This window comes from Tauraco erythrolophus, chromosome Z, assembly GCF_009769465.1.
Source record: "Tauraco erythrolophus isolate bTauEry1 chromosome Z, bTauEry1.pri, whole genome shotgun sequence".
NCBI lineage: Eukaryota > Metazoa > Chordata > Aves > Musophagiformes > Musophagidae > Tauraco > Tauraco erythrolophus.
In genome coordinates, this window is record NC_141496.1 from 19421249 (window position 1) to 19439670 (window position 18422).

An 18422-nucleotide genomic window follows, 5' to 3' on the forward strand; every position below is an offset into this window, starting at 1 on the left:
CAAATTTCTCACAGGATAAATCTTTACAGATCATAGTTTAAGTCCATTAGTGTGTAGTTATACCAAAGCTGTATCCTCTGGAGGTTAAGAGTGTGTAATACATAGTGGATCCAGTCTGGAAATCCAGGAGAAGGCTGTCAGAGTTGATCATCAGATAAATTGCTAATGCATGCAATAACTATATGAAAATAGAAGAGATGAAGTTACTATACAAATGATGTTCATTCAGCCAAAAGTGATACCACCACAAGTAAATTTTAGGTACTGTATGAAGAGCTCTGGGTAATGCATATACTGTAGCTGCCTGAATTGCTGTTGTGTATGGAACGTCACCACTTTGGCAGTGATAGCAGCATGTAGCTATCACTCAATTGCTTCATAAAGCATCAAAAGATTACAAACAGCTGAGCGTTCAGTCATACCTATGGGAACTGTAATATGACATGACAACTTTCAATAATGGAAGGTGCTTGAAAGTTTCATAATTATGAGTGAAAGCTAGGAGTATGCTCACAAAGGCACAATGAAGAACTTAACAGGAATAGTGTTGAGACAGTAATGTCTCGAAGTTATATATACATCGCTGAAATTGTGAAAATATCACTGAAAATTTTAGAGGCAGGTAATAACAGTTCCAGCAAAATGTCTCTGTAACCATTTTCTCATAACGTTGACACAACTGGGGAAAATAGTGCTCCTGAGGAGCAGTTACAGACTATAACATCAATGAGTAGACTAAAGTCCCATTAATATGAGTGGATCATGACTCCAGTGAGAACCATTACAGCAGCAAGCATTTTGCTAATGAATGTATGTTCAGAGTGATACATGTTGGCTGCCATAAACTTGTAGACCTGCTGCAGTCTTTTATCCCAGTGATTTGTGAGTTACACATGTGTTAACAGAAACATCCTTTCCTTAGACCGCATCAAATTGCAGCAGAAATGGAGAAAACTAGTTTGGCAGCGAGTGGTTTGCTGCATCCCTCCACTAGGTCCAGGCACAAAGTCCTCTGCTTAAGAGAAGTGTTCCTGAGTGTAGTGTGTTAGAAACTGGATGTTGCAGAAAGCAAACCAAAACTAGTATCTTTATAGAATCATAGAATCATAGAATGGTTAGGGTTGGAAGGGACCTCGTAGATCATCTAGTTCCAACCCTGCTGCCATGGGCAGGGAAACCCTCCACTACACCAGGTTGCCCAAAGCCTCATCCAACCTGGCCTTGAACATTTCCAGGAATGGGGCATCTACAACTTCTCTGGGCAACCTGTTCAGTGCCTCACTACCCTCAAAGACAAAAATTTCTTTCTTACATCCAATCTAAATCTGCCCTCTTTCAGTTTAAAGCCATTGCCTCTTGTCTTATCACTATGTGCCCTTGTAAAAAGTCCCTCTCCAGCTTTCCTGTAGGCCCCCTTTAAGTACTGGAAGGCTGCAATAAGATCACCCCGGAGCCTTCTCTTCTCCAGGCTGAACGGCCCCAACTCTCTCAGCTTGTCTTCACAGGAGAAGTGGTCCAGCCCTTGGATCATCTTCATGGCCCTTCTCTGGACTTGCTCCAGTAGCTCCATGTCCTTGTTGTGCTGGGGACTCCAGAGCTGAATGCAGTATTCCAGGTGGGGTCTCATGAGAGCAGAGTAGATGGGCAGAATCACCTCCCTTAACCTGCTGGCCACACTTCTTTGGATGCAGCCCAGGATATGGTTGGCTTTCTGGGCTGCCAGCGCACATTGCCGGCTCATGTTGAGCTTCTCATCCACCAGCACTTCCAAATTCTTTTCCTCAGGGCTGCTCTCAATCCATTCTCTGCCCAGCCTGTACTTGTGCTTGGGATTGCCCCGACCCATGTGCAGGACCTTGCACTTGGTCTTGTTGAACTTCATGATGTTCTCACAGGCCCACCTCTCCAGCCTGTCAAGGTCGCTCTGGATGGCATCCCTTCCCTCCAGCGTGTCCACAACACCACACAGCTTGGTGGCATCTGCAAACTTGCTGAGGGTGCACTCGATCCCACTGTCCATGTCTCCAACAAAGATATTAAATAGCACTGGCCCAGTACTGACTCCTGAGGAACACCACTCGTCACTGGCCTCCAGCTGGACATTGAACTGTTGACCACAACACTTTGAGTGCAACCATCCATCTAGTTCCTTATCCACCAAGTGGTCCATTCATCAAATCCATGTCTCTCCAGTTTAGAGAGAAGGATGTCATGTGGGACAGTATCAAATGCTTTGGATAAATCTAAGTCGACGATGTCAGTTGCTCTTCCCCTATTTCAAGTTTCATTAGACTGATGGAAGGAAAGAAGAAAAGACTAATGGCAGCCAAATAGAAAAGGAAAGCAAAAACTTGGCAGTGAAGATCATATTATCCAGCTGCCAGGGAAGAATGACAATAGACATAAAAATATAATTAAAATCTATAAAATCTGTAATTGAGCAGTCTTTTTTTCCATACATGTATATTTTGGTAGTTGTCTATTCTGTACAGCACATAGGGTTGTTTTTCCTACTTTTTCGTACAGCAGTAAGTTATAGCACATGGATTTCCTTTCTCTCAGCCGTGTATACGATGTTATATTTAAAGCCAAATGGTGGCCCCTGTTGTTCCAGCTCATTAGATTCTGTACCAGTGAGTTACCCTCCTAAACCTGGGAAAGGAACGGGCCTGTGTTGTACATGTGGAGAGCCATCCAGCATGGTGAGACTGACACTGAAGGACAGAGAGATGGAGCGTGCAAATAGAAGCAACAGAGGAGTTCGTGGAGGGGATGAGATGCAGCTGTGCTGGAGACGGAGTTCACAGCCTGTCCTGCCGGCAGACGGAAGTGGGAGGAGTGACTGGTGACAGAAGGCTGACAGGTCCCCGTTCTGTTCGCATGATGCTGTGGCTCTAAAACACATCCCTGTGCCAAGTGGGAGGCTGAGCAGATGCTGGCTGAGCTGATGGAGCAGGTTGCTGTTCCCACTGGAGCACAGCGCTAGGGGAACAGCTGCGTTGGCCACCTGCAGCAATCGCCTGCACGGATATGTGCACGTGGCGCAGAGCGCAGATCACTGGGATCACCTCGTGGGACAGCGCAGGAGTGGAAGCAAGTGGAGGTGTGAGGTAGCGTCAGACTGGGTAGATAGATGAGTGTGACCGTGGCAGAAGGGCTGTTTCTTTTAACATCTTTACCATTTTACTGGAAACACTGTGGTCAAAGGCTTTGAGGTTGCAGCGGTATGCTTGAAATTACGTGAGTTCACACGCTTCACTGATGTGGTACCGGAGTGTTCGGAATTATGACAGATCAGGTCCTTGTTTCAGTTCCCTTATTTGTCTCTTTATCTGTGATTATCTTAATTGTCAGCCTTTCTGTTCTAGAGCGTAAGTTTCAATTCAGCCCAGATCAGTGGAAAACAAAATATTATTACTTTCATAGGCAATTCATGCAAAATTAAGTTCTGCAACAAAATTTGCTGCTACTTGTTTGTTGTTACTAAATGTTTGGTTGGAAAGCAAAAAAAGAAACCAAACCAAAAAACCAGCACACCCCTCCCTCAACATTATCCCCACGTTTTGTGAGAAAATTTGGGACAAGATTTCCATATTCATATCCATACATAACATTTTTGTTAAGTGGGAGGAATTTTTTTTTTTCTCCTGAATCAGGCACAAGAAAGGTTATCCACTGATTAGAAGATACTTCAAACAATCTTTTTGTGACTAGGCGAAATAAGGCACAGGTATTTTGCATAAAGGGCGTTAAGACCAGCTCTGGATGCAGCCTTCACTCTGCACAGCAGATCTAGCCTGAGTTTTAGTGTTAGGCATAGCAAAAAGCATAGAACAAATCTTCGTTTTGGAAAAGGTTGGCTCAAACCTCCATAAGCCTTGTGGGATCGTTCAGAGCAGTGCTTGGTGTGATTCACGAAAGCCATGACATCAGACTCCAGGGGTTGGTTTGTTAAAATTTGGGTCCGAATCCTTCATCCTTTTGGTATTTTTCTTTTCGTTAGCAATCTCAAGAGAAAAAAAAAAACACGGAAGGAAGATGATAGTGCTCAGCTTCCCTAACGATGTGGGCAGTGGTTCCTTATGGTGTAAGGGTGGGATGGGCAACGTGGGGAGGGGCTGGCAGAGCACAACTGGGCTTCACCATGCGAGGTGTTTTTCTTTCATAGATAACACTTATGTTTCCAGTTCTGATAACGATGAAGATGTGTTAGTTACAACAGAGCCAATTCCAGTAATTTTCCACCAAATTGCTACAGGTAATCTTACGTCTCAAGTGTTTTATCAAGTTCCTATTTTGTGAGGAAAGAAGATATTGCCTGTACTTAAAGGGAGATATGTTCATGTGTGCAGCTCCAGAGTTTGCTATTTTCTCACAGTGTTGCTGTAGTAAATTGCCCTCCGTTTCAGAATAGAAGAAATTAAAATATTTCTTTTGGTGTTCACCATGATTGTGTAGGCAGAATATATTTTGTTCTTTTAATGCCTTGCAGTCTGTGCTAAAGCAATTCTCCTTCCATACAGTTAGAGGTGCTTAATACTTCCCAATTATAACTTTTCATACTCCCTTAAAACTTCACTAAATCTTCACCATTGGGGATTAAACAGTCTATAACTATCATTGCCTCTTGTGAGTTATTTCAGGAAATTTCAAAAAAATGGTTCATCTGTTTCACTAAATTGGACTATAGAAAAAAATATTTTTTTTTTCCCAGTGATTTTGGGAACTTCTCATTTGAAATTATTTCCATACCTTCAAAAAGTATTTGATAAATGCAGAGATACACTTTTCAGACATATGGGCACATATATTACAATATATAATCAAGATTTGCACATACTCCGTAGAGACTTTTTAGATTTTAGCAGCCAAATTCCCTGATGATTTCAGGCTGCAGGAGAAACTGCATAGAGCAGTCTTAATTCTGGCAGTTCTTCAGATAGGAACACTTGACTTTGCAGTCTTTTTATTATTACAATGCTTTAGGGCTTTTTTTGCGTAACACAGAATTACTTTGAATTCCACTAGAAAACCAAATATGATCATCAGTCTCTGATCTCATTTATACTGATGTAAATCAAGAATAGTTTTACTGAAGTCAGTGCAGTGGCATCCAAACAACAAGCAGCTGTTACAGTCAGAAGTTTAAGATCAATTTTGCTTGCAAATATTTCTGTAATTTAAAAAGAAATAAAGCCTATCATTTAAAATAGGATAAAGACCTGTGTTTTGTATAGAAGATGATCTGATTTAATTTTGCTGAGCAGTTTTGATTTTTCATTCTTTTATAAAGTACAAAATTCATGAGTGACACTAAATTGTAAACCACAGGTTGAGAAAAACGAATCTCCTAGATGGACTAGCTGAATTGTGTTTCATCGTTAAAAGTATGAGTCTTCTGAGGCATAGGGGCATCTTAATTTTAGGCTGTTGTATTGTAAACTCTTCAATTCTTTTCGTACCTGTAACTTTTTCTTCTATATTTAGTCTGCTACTGCAACTAAGTATTTCAATTCTGCATATGCCAAACTATTTCACATTTTTCACAAATGTTCCCTTTTCTTTTAAGAATTAAGAAAAACCAGTGATGTCAACTATTGCTTATCCATTAAATCAAAATTACAGAGGGAGAATGGAGAGGTACGTATTTCTTATATGCATGTTTTAACAGAAGTTATTTTAAGAAACAACAGAAAATAATAAAATATGAACGTTTACCACAGGTTTCTTATCAAATGTGTGCTTATGGAAACTGTACATGTTTACACATTTTAGAAGATGAGTGTATTTCTCTGGGTTTCATACATGGATTAACCAGTGCATAACTTAGTTGAGATAGGGATACTACCATCCTAGGAAACACGGGTTTGACATTTATTACGTTTTTTTGTTCAATGATGGTGTAGACCCTGTCTGCCCTAAAAGTACAGCTCTCCTGGAGAAGTAGGTCATGATGCCATTACCTTTTAACCCACTCTTGCACGTAGGACCACATCCCATTTATTAGTTCACTGTTCTACATGTGGCCTACAGCAGCCCCATCGGAGGCTGTAGACCTGTACATGACTGTTCACCGTAAGTAGTCTGGAGTGTTACGACCCTCCAGTCACAGTTGTATTTGTGCTGTACCTCTGGCATGGGTCCCTGACCAGTCTTACTGAGACCTTAACTCAAGAAAGAAGTGGTACTGATGTGAAGTCTGCAGGGCTTGGCACTGTTACGTGCTCAAAGAAAGCACCATAAAGGTGCCTATCTCAAGCAAGAAATTGAGCATTATACCAAGAATTCAGGTGCCTGACCTAAAGACTTCCTTTGGTAGAGGTGATTGCTGAGTTTCCTGATAGCTGCTGTTTAGGCTTCGATCTGTATTTGACCCTGAAAAGGAGATATAAGCATGCCTAGATGTGCTAATGTGTATGGTTGGTTTTTCAAGTAGATGAAACCTGATCTGATGTAAAAAGCTGCACTGGAAATACTTTGCTTCTGCTGCCTTGTTGTATTCAGCGCTTGGTAAACATTAGAAGAATTCAAGTGCAGGAAGAATTTACCTGTTTGATTAAAAGCCTGAGATATAGTTAGCTTGTGTGGGACAGTGTGTGAGCTTTTATTTTGTTTTCGTTTGAATGAGGCACTTAAATATGAAAGTACTGAAAAAAAAACACCTTTAAAAACGAATCTCTAACATTGACCATTTCTGTTGGCTAGACAGTTTCATATTTTAGTTAGGATAGGATAGATTTGTTACTATTGTAATGTGAAAAGTTTCATTTCTTTTCGGTTTGTGTTGAGTTTTTGTTCAGTTGAGTTCTGTTTTCTTCTGTTCATAGACTTCCAGTTGAGCTAGGGTTATTATAAACCAAAGAAGACTAAAGTCACTTTGTTTCTTTTCAGTGAAGTAGAAGCAGAAATTATTTTTATGCCTTGTCATAGAAAATTGCCATGAAATTTGGCTGAAACACAATTTTTGCTCTAAGTGTACATACAGTGAATAGAGCAGGGATTTAGAGGCAAAGGTAGAGAAATGAGATTAGAATGTCTGACCATAGAAATTGATGATAAGGGTATATTTGACATTTATAAATATATGGGATTTAGGGGTAACTTCTATTCTTTCATTCATACATCTGATTTCTATTCCATTATGGCAGTTCTGTGCAGCATATAGATACAAAATAAGCAGTAAGTACATCATGTTCAGGTTGAAGTGAAGAATCATGATTTTAATGGGTGTTCTTTAGGGGATTCTTGTCAGCACAGGGCTACAAAATGACATATGGATTGTGGGAAACAAGAATTAATATCTTCAAGCAATTACATAATTATAGGTAAAGGTTCCATTGGTGGGAAGCAGAATATAACACCAGCTCATGCTGAGTTGCAGTCTGTACCAGGATCAGTTCTATTTTCTTGAGTGCAGTTATTCACAGAGCAGCCTCTTTAAAGCAGGTTTTACTTGGGTAAGCATATTACTTTCTAATCCTTAATTTTCAAAGTCTCAGAACAGAGCTAGTCAGAAAATTAAGTTTGAACTTTTCTGGCAACAGGCTGGTACGTCTGTTAAAAATAATAATTAAGCATCAATGTGTCAGTTTTTCACAGAAGGGAACTTACAAGATCCCATACTCAGACTTGAATTTTTTCCTTAAACTATTACAATTGATTTACCAGAATAAAGTGAATTAAAATTTTATTACATTACTGAAACACCAAATTATTTAAGTCCAGAACCTATCTTGGTGGGTAAATTATGCTTTGTTTCACAAAAGCACAGAACGAAGTATCTCCACGTAGTCTATTGAGTTCCCCAGTTAGTTAAAATACCACACTGTATAGCCAAAGTATTATTTCTCCAACATATATTCAGGGTGGGGTTTTTTGTCTGATAGTTCCCCATTCTTAAAGCAGTCCTTTAGTACTCTTCTGGAAAAATGACACTAAAAGATCTCCTAATAAAGGATGCTATAAGCTTATTTTTAAAAACATAATTCCTCTAGTTGTAATTAGAACTATACTTGCAAGATAAGCACGTCACTTGTATCATTGTTAACTTTTCTCTTACATTAAGGAGTCACGGCACAACAGCACAGTTGAAGAAGATTCTGAAGGAGATAATGATTCTGAGGAATTTTATTATGGAGGGCAGGTAATGGAGCCAATTTTTGCACAAGTTTCAAGAAATCAGTATTTGGAAGCTTCTGTTGTTTATTCCATTATAAATTTATGATAATAATTAATTTCTTACTTTTATTCAACTTAAAAGAGAATGCCATGTGTATATATACGTGGTATTTTATAGCAGAAATACTGAATATGTTGTACTGTATAATTGTATCAAATTTAAAATAAGATTAGTTTGTTTACATTTGCTAATCTGTAAGAATAGGAAAAGCAAGTATGCTTCAGAACATTTGAAAATAGAAGCCAGTCACTTACTTCCAGGAAACAGATATTCAGTCTTTAAAGCTTATCCCGTTACTGATACAAATGAGAAGTCAGACTGGACCCAAATCTGTTTCCTTCTGGAGGATTGCCATTTTGTAAAGTAAAGAGCACTGCAATTTAATGGTAAAAATGTTATTACAAAACAATTTTGATCTAGGCAATAGTCCGTTCTTTTTCTGAGCTCTACAGTTAAATTCACCTTGAAAAATGCTGCATTTTTTTGGATGAATATACTGCTCTGTGTCTTCCTTGTTCCCTCAGCGGAATTAGTAGTTATTACATTATCTTACGTATTGGGAAGTAAAATCTCTTCATCTCTTTTCCTTTTGCAATGTCAGTATAGCACTTCACACTACTAGTCTCTTTATTCAGATTTTTCTTATATTTTTAGTCTAACTATTGCCCCAAAGGAATCATTTCTCACTTATGTTGTTAGAACTGTTTATTTTGATGAACATTTTAACGCATTACGGTTGCTGTTTGTGGGAGCTGTTACTGCCTCAGCCTTGAGGCTGAAGCCATCCGTGCCCTGGGTGCGCAGAGCCGAGGCTGCAGGAGCGTGCCAGCAGCGCCAGCCGGTTGGGTCGCTGCGGAGAGCGTGGGATGCTGATGAGCAGGACATCGCTGAGCCTCTTCTCTTGCAGAGCCAGCACCGTGGTGGGGTTTGAACACAAAAAATAGATGTTGAGATGCTTTACTCTGAAAATAAAAGGCATGCCCCTGAAAAGCTGTGAAAAATGATATTGAAACTCAAACTGAAAGAATGTATTTTCAGTGTCAGAAATAACTGACATGGGGTATTCACTCACGTTTGCTGTAAAAATGGGTGCAGGAATTGCCTCCCTTCAGCTGCCGATTCGTACAGCCCCACGGAGCACTGGGGAGGACCATGTATACATACTTCAGTGCAAAGAGCGATGTCTCATTTTAATTCACCTGAAAGGAAAAATCTGGTTTTGCCCTGTAGTGATGAGTTGTGTGTACTGGCTCCATTTTTCAACTCTGCAGAAAGGGCAGTAACCTCAAGGTGAAGGAAAAGGCATCAAACAGCTGGGAGTGCTTATTTCTTGAACAAGCACTAATATGTTTGGTAAAGGATGCCTGCCAGTGCCCAAATGAATGAATAAATATTAATGCTACCTATGAGATATGAACACAGAGAGCAGTACATCATTTTGCAAGGTGTAAAAGAGCTGTGTAATAGGCAATACTGGTTAGAATTTAGTTGCCTTATATTTGAAGTGGAAACTACATTATATTGCATTCTTTTTTTTTTTTTTTAGTGTAATACATTTAATTGAAGGAATTATAACTGGCAAAAAAAATACAATTAGATCAGCAATAAAATAAAATATCAGATGATTGTGAATGTCTTGAGTATAGAATAATCAAAAAGCAAAATGAGGAGAACAAACAAAGACATCATAGAAAGTGTATTTTACAAGAGAGAAAAAAGGAAATTTTGAATTTAAAATTTCATGGTCAAAAAGACAAAATTCTAAAGATCACTTGTAGAATTAAATAAAATACTGAGGAGTCAGAACAGAAATAGGAAATCAGATAATGAGCAAAGTCCCTCAAGAGATTAAAAGAAAGTCCTTTTTCAAATAAAATGATTGTCAGAGTAATTAAGTGAGCACCAGGTGTATTAGGAAGACAAAATAGTTGACTCTGTATGTGGGGGATGAGCAAGGCAAGCTGCTCCATTTGAGAAAAGTGTGTGCTGTGCCCACAGAGAAAGGGGACGAAAATATTGACTTTAGCAGCTAGAGGGAATAGATGCCAGCATAATTGTGTGCAATACAGTTGGAAAAGGTGAAGGTCATGGATAACTCAACATTTCTAAGTGGTTACAGCTGGAAAGACAAGAGAGCAGCTGGTGATGAAACAAGGACCATGGAAGATGGGAAATGGCATTTGATGGGCAGTGAAAACAAGATATGAACTTTTGGTCATAAATTAAATGTTTGTATCTGCTTCCTAGGCACCTGCTTGTAATCCTCCCTGAGGATTTAATGGATAAATACTTTAAAGTAGCTAAGTGATTCAATAGCCTAAGTCCTATTGATTTTCAATGGTATTTAGGTTTGTAAATCACTTAATCTCCTTTAAAAATGCAACCTTTTGTCATTTAGTGGGACAAAATAATCTGAATGGGGTCTCAGATTAAAAACTGAGACTTTCTAAACACAGACCCTTCAGACACAGCAAAGTTATCAGATTTTTTAGCTTTTATATTCACTTTCTCTGAGACTCTTTGTTAATTCCTGCTTTGAATGTTTATCTTCTACATTTGCAAATGAGAATAGGAGATTGAAACAGCAACACTACTGCCTTTGGCTCTCTTTTCTCGCTCTCTCTGGTGCTTCAGTTACATGACATACTTGCAAATGCAGATATTCAAAACTCTGGCAGTCTCCTCTGCGTACATCAGCATGTCTGTGGCACTAATTCAGGGATGGAAAATACCATATTGTGGTCTTACGATTTGCCAGAACACCGCTTTGTTTCCTTTTTGAGTTCATAACCTCTTACGATCAGAAAATAAATTGAAGAAAGCATTATGTTGAGCTGCTCAGCGTTCTGCGTAGTGTTCCTTTTGGATTTTACTATTGCTGATACATAAGACGGATTAAAAAAACATGGTTTAGGACCAACAAAGGTGGTGGGTGCACCACAGCTACGATTTGTGAAATGGTTACTGTGCTCTCTTTGGAAGCAGGACAGCAATTATTTATGCATCTTTAAAGAATTTATCTTTGAGTATGAGCATGTAAAAAGGATTGGTTTTCTCCTAGCTAAAGTGAAAAAAAAAAATCATAATAAAGGTTTTCTTCCCATGCTCTTTTACTTGGAAAATTGTTCTGACATGCCTACCCAAACAAGGGAGAAATACTTGGTTTTTACCCTTCTGGTCATGAATATCATTGATATCTGTGATAAACACGTGCACATACTATGCTGATGAGTTCTGTGCCTTATATTTGAAGAATTCTGAGTCTAATCAAATTATTCTTTGCTCATTTTCCCATATAAAAAGTGATCAGCTGATTATTTTAATTATATTGAAATTTAATTAGATCGAAAAGTGCATCTGCAGATAACAGAGCTGAAAGTGTCTGTCTAAAGGGATAAATTACACCCTTGTACTTTGCTCTCTGAATTTGTCAAAGGTACAAGCCAAATCCGACTCTCATTTCTGAATCTGTCCAAATCTAGGGAGTTGATTGACTTCTGTGGAATTACAGTCATTCTGATTGTGAAGAAGTAGAATTAGGTTCACACAATCAGGAGCATATTGCTTAGCAAGAAAGTACGAATAGGCTGTGAATGGATTGTTACAAGCCTAAAAAAGTATTTTGGTCCTTGTAGAAGATAGGAGGGTATTAATTATTTAGGCTTCATACAGTCCAACCAACTGAACTAGTTGACAAGTTTTGCTTTATAGTGTAAGCACTAACATAAATGTTTCCATTTTTCATGTAGAGTTTGAAAAAAATGGAGATGATGTCTAAATACAAGTTTCTTTACACCTTCTCTGATAAAATACTTAAAATGGGAAAGTAATTTTGGTTTTTTTGTCTCATATCTTTTCACTGGTGGATAAAATACAGCCAATGGGTAGACTGAAAATGTAATTTAGATGCGGAAAGACTTAGTATATAGAGTAGTTTCATGCTTCTTTTGTTAAGCCCAAGTCATTCTGTGTCTAATATATATGAGAGTGTGACAACAAGCAAGAGGGACCAAATCTTTGATCTGTCATGGTTGTACTGGAATATGACTGGGGAAATCTGGTTCTTTTCCTGCTTAACAGTTTTAAAATGCACAAGTGTCCCAGAAGAAACCCCAGGACAAAACAGGACAGAAGGATGAGTCCCTTGCAGCTTCTCTTCCCACTAACAGAAGTGGGACCCTCAAAAAATTTTGATGCAGACATGCCTGCTTTGCATATCTCATCGCTTAGCAGAGCTAGACCACTTCAATGCTTCAGCTTATCAACACAGTGTCCTTTCTGAGCACGGTATTAAGGAATCTTTATGCAGCATATTTTGCAGGGGTAACTTTCAAGTGCCCAGGTCAGGTGCCAGTAATGAAATAAGAACTCCTAGGATATTTTTTTTTTCCCAATAGGTTAGCTATGATGGAGAACTTCACAAGCACCCACAGTTGGAGGCTGATTTGATAGCAGTGAGAGAGATCTATGGACCTAATGCAGTATCTCTCAGGTATGTCATTGACTTTTCCATATTGTGAAACCTTTGGTGTTTTGGAGATTGAGTTCCATGTGGACCTTCACTCACTGCCAAACCACAGGTGTCTTCTGGTGATTTCTGCATGTTTTGTGGCAAAAGGAAGGAGCACTGCTGGCTGGCAATAGCCAGCAGATTTTGTTTTTTCTTTTTTTTTGGTGGTTGAGTACTGATACAACTGGCTGTGCTGAGAACAAGCCCTGGAAGCCTGTTCTGAAACATCATTGTATTTTGCAGTTCAATTGGTATTTGATCCAACTGTTGTATTTTGTTGAAAATTACTATTCAGCATTACTCTAAACTCTTGTTAAACTCCTTTTCTGTCTTTTGCCCTGGAGGTGAACAAGACGAAAGAAAAGAGATTTAGTAAATGTTTTCCCTAGGGAAAGACTGAAGGAATTGGGTTTATCTAGTCTGGAGAAAAGAGAAGAAGACATAATAATGGTTGTTGTTCTTCAAAAAAGCTGTTTGTAGATAGGAAAAGTGATCAAATGTTCTCTATTGCCATCATGAGAGAGACAATAAGCAACTAGTTGTGTTAGCAACAAACAAGAATTTGATTAGATTTTAGGAAAGCATTTGAATTGTGGGAATCTAAAGTATTCTATACAGGGAAGTTGTGGAAGCTCAATCAAGAGGTGGATTGCAAAGTGAAATTACACAAAAATTCCGTTAGGCGTGTGTGAGTGTGCATGATTCTGCCATAGGGCATAGCTGTATGATATTTTTAATACACTTCAGGCCTTTTATAACTTCACTTTCCATCTATGCAATCTTAATAATTTCAAAAAAATAACAGGTAGGCAAGATGTAACAGACCTGTCTGATGTATTACAAAGAAAATACCAAACTTGTCATACAAACAAGTAATAAAATATAGTTAAGATAATAACCTTAGGCGTACATATATTGCAAGTAACAATTGCCATTAATCTCTAAACAATAAACTCTGTTATTTTGGTCTAAGGAGAGCCTGTGGTGTACTATACCTTTTCAAATTAAGTCGAAATTTCATTGCATTTCAAGGACCTGGGGAATTGAAATCTGAATAGTTGTATATGGGTTTAGGAAATGAATGAGATAAATATTCAGTTGCCAAACTGATAACTATGAAATTGAGAATACCTTGATAACAGGCTCTCTCAAGTTCCTAAAATTGAAACATTTTATGTAACCGTTCAAAAACTTTAATGCACCTAATTTATTGAATGTACTGTTTCATTGGAAGCTTTGTGATCTCCTTGAGCTCACTGTAGTATAAATTGGCATCTGTAGCCGCTTTTGGCATGTGGAAGACTTTAATGCTTCTTCCACTCTATTGCAGCAGAATATATGCATAAGATCTTGGGAATGACAAACAGCATTATGCATTCAGTTTCATCCCTCTCCTGCAGCTCCACTTCTCTGTGGAGAGAGAAGTCTGTCTGACAGCAACACCCACTAAGATGCATATTTCCTAGACAGTTGACCCTCTTTCAGTAGTCTCTTGCTGTCACAGAGTCAACTCTACATAGCAAAATGAAATTCCTATACCTGCATGCTTTTCACTACTGCCCTTTCAAATCTGGCCACCAAAGCCGTGAGAAAGACCTCTGGACCAGCTAATCCAAACTCTTCAGTATCTATTTACATTGCTTATGCATTGATGGACAGAAGACCTCTGGGAGCTTCAACGTTGTGGAGTTCATTGTAGGCAGCAGATCATATAAGCTGCAGGTGCTGGAAGAAAACATTACTCCCTCCACTGAACTTCACGAGAGGTCAAGGTGTTTCCAGTGTGAGCTAGATCCTACCATGGGCTGGGAGGCCGTTTTGGTGGGAGATAGTTGGATTCACAAAAATACTTTTGTATTTCATAGTTACCTTATCAACTTATTTATGCACAACTGCTACTGTGCACTGTCTTAGTCTAGTTTAATAGAAAAGCATGGAAGTCTCTATGAGAACAAGCATATAAATGCTGTGCAAATAAAAAAACCTAGTGACTAGTATCTAATCTGTGAAAAATTGAGAATGATTGCACTTTTACATTATTCTCCGCTTAAGCAGTTTAAATGAAAAGGAAAGCAATTTTTTATTTAGGTGTATGAATGAGTATTTTCTAGCCCTGTTGTTCAGAAGTCTTCAAGTATGTTGGGGAGCTCAATCAGAATGAGTCAGAAAATAGGAGGCAGAAGAGTCACACTTTAAATGTAAGATTTCAGATTGCAGTGAAACACCTATGAGCATAGGTTAAATATGAACCTTTGGGATTCCAGCAATACTACACATAACAGATAAAATAAGATAACTGTTGCCTTGAGCACATTACAGGGCAATCTTTATGTTTTGACAAACAAATGCTTGAATGTATGAAGCAATCCCACGGGTATAATATGCCACCCTGCAGGCTATGTTGTATTTGTCTTCAGTGATTTATCTCAAGCCTCTCATTAGGCTACCGGCTGTTAACCTGAAATACTTTTGAAAATTAACTCGGGCTTTCTTTTGTCATAAATGGGAGCAGCGTGTGACCATTATTGTTTTCTTAATTTATTTATGCAATATACAAGACAAAAATACATAGCAGCAATGGAGAGAGAAGCTGAGGGAATTAGTAGAAAAAATGATTTAGCCTGTTGAAGCACGATCCACTGAAAGAAGGTTTCAGTGCAGCAGATGGTCACCCACTGGGAATATTGATCCAATCTATGTAAACGTGTATTTTATAACCATTCTGATTTTACAGACAAGATTATCCTTTATAAAAATCTTCCCTGTTGTAAGTACTCCTGGGCTGAGGAGTATCTTAAAGAGCTCTAATGTAATGTAATTCTTTCCTTTCAGGGAATATGGAGCCATTGATGATGTAGATATTGATCTGCATATTGATGTTAGCTTTCTTGATGTAAGTAATCTAATCACAGAATTACATAACGAACATTAATACCCATTTAATTCTGCTACACATCAGATTCTCTGGACAACCACTGAGACTTTCCTTTTTTGGAGACTTGATCTTCACAAGTGACTGTCACATTATTGATTGCTACTCAGTGGAAGGGTTGCCTTTTTCTTTTATGATGACATTGTTAAAATGCTGTGTAGGCTTTTATTTACTGCTTGTGTATTTCCTTTCAAACATACTTTGTGAATAGTAAATGTTTTAACTGATATAAATGAAATACGTTTCTTTTTTTGCTATCCTAGACATTAGTTAGGTGAAAGCACTTCATAGAGTCCTGGAGGGAAGAAGACCTTGGCTGGAACTCTCCTGTGTGCTTCTCAACATCTGCAGCTGATTAGGGAGAAGCTTGAGTGGCAAAGGAGACACAGGACAGTGGTGCTGTTGACCAGCAGCATGGCTTCTGTAACAGTTATGCTGTCATTAACTCCACACTTCCTCACCTCATCTGTGCAGTACCTTCATGTCCTCTAGACAGAGAATAAAAATTAGTGCTTTTAGGGGCATCATTAGCTTCTGCACAGATATGTCATATTCTCAGGTCAGCACAGCACATGAGAGTTGTTCTTGGGCGTTTCTAAAATTTAAGAAAACCTGATTGTGCCTTGAATTATTTTAATCAGTCCTATGGAGCACAAGTTTCCTTTGCCCTGTGTTATGGGATGAGTTTCCTTTCTATCTTTATTTGCTCCTTTGCTTCTCAGCTTTCATAGAATCATAGAATCATAGAATCGTCTGGTTGGAAGAGACCTTCAAGATCATTGAGTCCAACCATTCACCGTGCACTGTCAGGGTCCTTGATAGATGGGAATGTGTCTGCCTGCACTGTAGATGTGGTGTTGTGTATAGACCTATGCTCAGTGTAAATGAGCATACTCAACAACTGGAAGCAGTCTAACACTACTCTTAGGGGCATCAGCAGGCAAGAGTTTGTCCTAAGTCTCAAGTTTAAAGTTTAAGTAGGTATTCCACAACTGAGTAAATAGATGGATGGTGTTTGTAACAACCCTAAGGTAGACTGGCAAAATGCAGCAGTTCCTCATGATGGCTAATGGTATCCATTGTTTTCTTTTTATCTTGAACTAGGAAGAGATTGCTGTGGCTTGGGATGTAATTCGCACAGAGCCTATAATAGTGCGATTGCACTGTTCACTTACACAGTACTTAAATGGTCCAGGTTAGTCACCTGTGTATTCTTCATGTGTCTTGTATGGTGTCTCGTCTGAGCCATGTGCTAGGTGATAGATACTCATTCACTGCCAAATTTTTGACCCTGCATGTGATTAAATCTACTGCTGAGAGCAGTCTCACTGGTTTGAAATTGTGCTTATATATGTTTGCGTGGCTAGGCCCTCAATAATGACAGGGGCATCTAGTTTAAATTTTCATAGGTTGGGGTTTGGAACTTGTTTTCCTGATAGCCTTTGAAATGCAACTGATTCCGCCAGGAACCAGGGTTAAGGAATAAAGATCTACAGTTTCTAATATTTGATTTCCTGATTTTGAAAATTAGGGTTCATCTGCACAGATGAGAGATCACTGGTGAGGTATACATACACATTAATATGCCCTCTTTCATGCACCTTTGAAGATTCAGGTTATGATAATTATCCTTTCAGCTTCGGATTTCTATATGACTGTGAACTCTGGAAATCTTGAGTTGTTAAGCAAGTAAAGCCTTCCTCATGAAAGTGAAAATGGTCAAACTCCTGAAAAATCAACTGGTTTTTAAGATTTGGAAACGTTCATATGCAAGAGTCAACTTCAGATATATTTTTACAGTGAGAAGTCAGAACGAAGTTGCAGTGTAGATCATAGCTTGCCTGGCTTTGGAGGCTTCCAGTGCAAGCTGTCAGTTCAGGCTTATATCTGTGGGAGAATTCTGCCTCTGGAAAATAGAGAGATATTTCCAGTCATAATATGTTTAGCAAAATCTTTCCCAGTGAGCTATTTTTATAGGATAAGTTGCGTGCCGATGCTGACTATAAGCTATATTCTGTTTAATCAAGTAAGCATTTCATTACATCAGTCTTTTTTTTTTTTTTTTTTATTGCTTGACTTCAGTCTTCAATCTTTTTTCGTAAATATGCAAATCTTAAAATATGTGTTTGGCATAGCAGGTAGCAGTATAAGTATTCAGAACATTTCTATCAAAATGTAGTTTAAAAAAGTGCAGCAAATAAGACAAGGTGAAGTGTGAAGAGCAGCATGCAGTAAGAAATGATCTAATTAAAAGAGAAGTAACAAGAAGATATCTTCGGCACCACTGATAGGGTTAAAATAGAAAGCTTAGTTCCCAGTCCTGCAGCTGACTGATTGCGGGAGTCCCTGAGTACTGAGAAAGGCAAGATCAAGGCCAGAGGACTGGTTTTATGAGCTCAGCTGCTGTTGCAGCCAGAAAAGGACAGTGAGATCCACCATCTTTTGTGTTAACAAGACCCTTACTCTGTGAATTCCTCTTCCCCCTTAAATATGTTGTTTTGAGAATACTGGGCCATAACTTCATGCTACGTCTTTTTCTCCTGTAGTACTTTCTGCAGTATACACTGTGAGGGGTATTTGTACCACCTTGTAGCTGTGTAATATTCTGATATTAGATAGTCATCCTTCTAGTTAATAGCTTGTCTCTGCCCACAAGGGCAGTTTCTCCCACGTGCCTTAGAAACCTGTCTTGGATGAGAGTGAATCAGCCTTTGGAGATACTTTTGTCCCCTCTGGCTGTTGAGCTTAGACAAAATTGTAGTCTATATGTCACATTTTAAGATGACTGGTCTAGGTATGAT

General features: G+C 38.7%; 1 protein-coding gene across 2 annotated transcripts in view; it reads left to right on the forward strand.

The window, feature by feature from the left end:
• The window catches only part of PARP8 (poly(ADP-ribose) polymerase family member 8), a 135448-nt gene that overhangs the window by 65602 nt on the left and 51424 nt on the right, over positions 1-18422 (forward strand). For both annotated transcript variants that reach the window (XM_086628795.1, XM_086628794.1), the window contains exons 4-9: positions 4169-4258; positions 5570-5640; positions 8066-8143; positions 12577-12671; positions 15522-15582; positions 16726-16816. In XM_086628795.1, coding sequence (XP_086484921.1) covers positions 4169-4258; positions 5570-5640; positions 8066-8143; positions 12577-12671; positions 15522-15582; positions 16726-16816 — 486 coding nt within the window. The remainder of the gene's footprint in view (positions 1-4168; positions 4259-5569; positions 5641-8065; positions 8144-12576; positions 12672-15521; positions 15583-16725; positions 16817-18422) is intronic.